The sequence below is a fragment of the Phaethon lepturus genome, unplaced genomic scaffold, assembly GCF_000687285.1.
Source record: "Phaethon lepturus isolate BGI_N335 unplaced genomic scaffold, ASM68728v1 scaffold25286, whole genome shotgun sequence".
Lineage (NCBI taxonomy): Eukaryota > Metazoa > Chordata > Aves > Phaethontiformes > Phaethontidae > Phaethon > Phaethon lepturus.
Genome location: NW_010547277.1, coordinates 31,432 through 34,874, shown reverse-complemented (window position 1 = coordinate 34,874; position 3,443 = coordinate 31,432). Strand labels below are relative to the sequence as shown.

Genomic DNA, 3,443 nt, shown 5'->3' with positions numbered 1-3,443 from the left:
CGCGTGACGGCCGCCGACCATGGGGCACCCCGGCTCTCCGCCACCACCATGGTGGCCATTGCCGTGGCCGACCGCAATGACCACGACCCAGTCTTTGAGCAGGGCGAGTACCGGGAGACCATCCGGGAGAACGTGGAGGAGGGATACCCCATCCTGCAGCTACGGGCCACCGATGTCGACTCCCCACCCAATGCCAACATCCGCTACCGCTTCGTCAACGAGCGGGCCGCCCATGCTGTCTTTGAGATCGACCCCCGCTCTGGCCTCATCACCACCAGTGGGCCGGTGGATAGGGAGAAGATGGAGAGGTACTCCTTGGTGGTGGAGGCCAACGACCAGGGGAGGGAGCCAGGGCCCCGCTCTGCCACGGTCAAGGTCTACATTACGGTCCTTGACGAGAATGACAACATCCCTCAGTTCAGTGAGAAGCGCTACATTGTCCAGGTGAGGGAGGACATACGGCCCCACACTGAGATCCTGCGCGTCACTGCCACGGACCTGGACAAGGACAACAATGCGCTGGTCCACTACAACATCATCAGTGGGAACAGCCGGGGCCAGTTCTCCATTGACAGCATCACTGGGGAGATACAGGTGGTGGCCCCGCTGGATTTTGAGGTGGAGCGGGAGTATGCCCTGAGGATCCGGGCTCAGGATGCGGGGCGCCCTCCCCTCTCTAACAACACTGGCATGGCCAGCATCCAGGTGGTGGACATCAACGACCATGCCCCCATCTTTGTCAGCACCCCTTTCCAAATCTCCGTCCTGGAGAACGCTCCCCTTGGCCACTCTGTCATCCACATCCAGGCTGTGGACGCGGACTATGGCGAGAACTCGCGCCTGGAGTACAAGCTGACAGGGGTCTTGGCTGACACACCCTTTGTGGTGAACAGTGCCACAGGGTGGATCACGGTCAGCGGGCCCTTGGACCGGGAGTCGGTTGAGCACTATTTTTTCGGGGTAGAGGCTCGGGACCACGGCTCTCCGTCTTTATCTGCCTCTGCCAGTGTCACCATCACTGTCATGGATGTCAATGACAACCGTCCTGAGTTCACCCAGAAGGAGTACTTCATCCGCCTGAACGAGGACGCAGCTGTGGGTACCAGCGTCCTCAGTGTCACAGCGATCGACCGGGATGTGAACAGTGCCATCACCTACCAAATCACGGGAGGCAACACGCGGAACCGCTTCTCCATCAGCACACAAGGCGGGATGGGGCTCATCACTCTGTCTCTTCCGCTGGACTACAAGCAGGAGAGGCGCTACGTGCTCACTGTGACAGCCTCTGACCGCACCCTGCGTGACAACTGCCATGTTCACATCAACATCACCGATGCCAACACGCACCGGCCGGTGTTCCAGAGTGCTCACTACTCTGTGACCATCAATGAGGACCGGCCTGTGGGCAGCACCGTGGTGGTGATCAGCGCCACAGACGATGATGTGGGGGAAAATGCCCGCATCACATACTACCTAGAAGACAATGTCCCTCAGTTTCGCATTGATCCAGACTCTGGGGCCATCACTCTCCAGGCAGAACTGGACTATGAGGACCAGGTCACCTACACGTTGGCTATCACTGCCAAGGACAATGGGATCCCCCAGAAAGCAGACACTACCTATGTTGAAATCATGGTGAATGATGTTAATGACAACGCCCCCCAGTTTGTCAGCCCTCATTACCAGGGCATGATCTCTGAGGATGCACCTCCCTTCACCAGCGTGCTCCAGATCTCTGCCACTGACCGGGATGCTCACACCAACGGGCGAGTGCAGTACACGTTCCAGAACGGGGAGGATGGGGACGGAGACTTCACCATAGAGCCCACCTCGGGGATCATTCGTACTGTCCGCAGGCTGGACCGTGAGAACGTTCCTGTCTATGAGCTGACTGCATATGCTGTGGACAGGGGCATCCCTTCTCAGCGAACTCCTGTCCATATTCAGGTTACCATTCAGGATGTGAACGACAATGCCCCTGTCTTTTTTTTAAGAGTTTGAGGTCTTGGTAAAGGAAAACAGCATCGTAGGCTCTGTCGTGGCCCAAATCACGGCCGTCGACCCAGATGAGGGACCCAATGCCCAGATCATGTACCAAATTGTGGAAGGCAACATCCCTGAGATATTCCAGATGGACATCTTTTCTGGGGAACTCACAGCCTTGATAGACCTGGATTATGAGACAAAACCTGAGTACGTGATTGTAGTGCAGGCCACCTCTGCTCCTCTAGTCAGTAGAGCCACGGTCCACATCAAACTTATTGACCAGAATGACAACAGCCCTGTTCTCAAGAACTTCCAGATCCTGTTCAATAACTACGTCTCAAATAAGTCCAACACCTTCCCCTCAGGGGTCATAGGGAAGGTCCCGGCTTACGACCCAGATGTGTCTGACCGCCTCTTCTACACCTTTGAGCGGGGAAATGAACTGCACTTGTTGATTGTAAATCAATCAAGTGGGGAGCTGAGGCTGAGCCGTAAGCTGGACAACAACCGTCCACTCGTGGCCTCCATGCTGGTGACCGTCACAGGTAGGATGTGGAAATCATTAAACCTTTAGTGCAGCACCTTTGGGGCATTCTGTGTGGTCCCCCTTGGGCAGCCTGTTCTGGTCGGGTGGGGCAGGTTGGGGACTGGCAAAAAGATTTGAACTGGGAGTCGCTTCAAATTGGGAAATGCTGGAGGGGCTGGGAAGGGTGGCAGTGGGGGCATGCTGCAGGGGAGTGCTTTGTAAGGGGACCAAGGCCAGTGGTGGTCTGCAAGAACAAAGCATCGTTACTCAGCTGTGAGGATTGCTTGTAGCTGCTAGCGAGACACCTTTGGAGGTGCTGTCGCTAGCAAGGCTGTGATGTGTGCCCTAAGGTTCTGGCCAGGCAAGCAGCCGGTTCCTGGGGTGGCCAAGCCGCCAGCCCAGGGGCTGGCATGCTGCTGCGCTCCCAAGCCCAGGTGGGTCTTCTCCCTGCTGGGACCGAGCGCTTCCCTGGCTGCGCTTGGGAGGGAGGGATCGAACTTGGTGTGGAGGGAGCCCTCTTAAAAATACCTGTCTGCAAACAGTTCAGTCCAGATTGTGGCTGTGGCAGCTACCAACAGCTGCGCTTTCTGGTGCAGCTTCTAAAACCTGGTACCACCTTTCTGCAGCCAACTTAGCGTTGCAGGGGACGGCTGTGACAAACCTCAGAGCGCGGTGCTTAAAACTCTCACGTCATGTGTCTTGCTGGAGTATCCAAATTCAGATGCTATCGGTAGCTGCCAGGGTGGTTTTAGGGAGTGTTGGAGTCCCCTCCAACCAAGCTCAAGGCAGGGCATAGATGGACTTAGGGGCTTGTGTGTGAGCAAGCGAGGTTTGGACCTGGAGCTCCCTGCTGCCTGAGCTTTGCCTTCACCATGAGCCTTCTTTGCTTGTGGATGCGTGATCTGAAATGGAGGCATCTGTCCATTGCTGA

General features: G+C 56.5%; 1 protein-coding gene across 1 annotated transcript in view; it reads left to right on the top strand.

The window, feature by feature from the left end:
* Positions 1–3: 3 nt before the first annotated feature.
* Positions 4–3,443, top strand: part of LOC104622724 (cadherin EGF LAG seven-pass G-type receptor 3-like) — a gene marked incomplete at its 5' end in the record, with an annotated part of 31,985 nt that continues 28,545 nt past the window's right edge. The window contains 2 exon segments of the mRNA XM_010289595.1: positions 4–1,991; positions 1,993–2,531. Of these exon segments, the coding sequence (XP_010287897.1) occupies positions 4–1,991; positions 1,993–2,531 (2,527 nt within the window).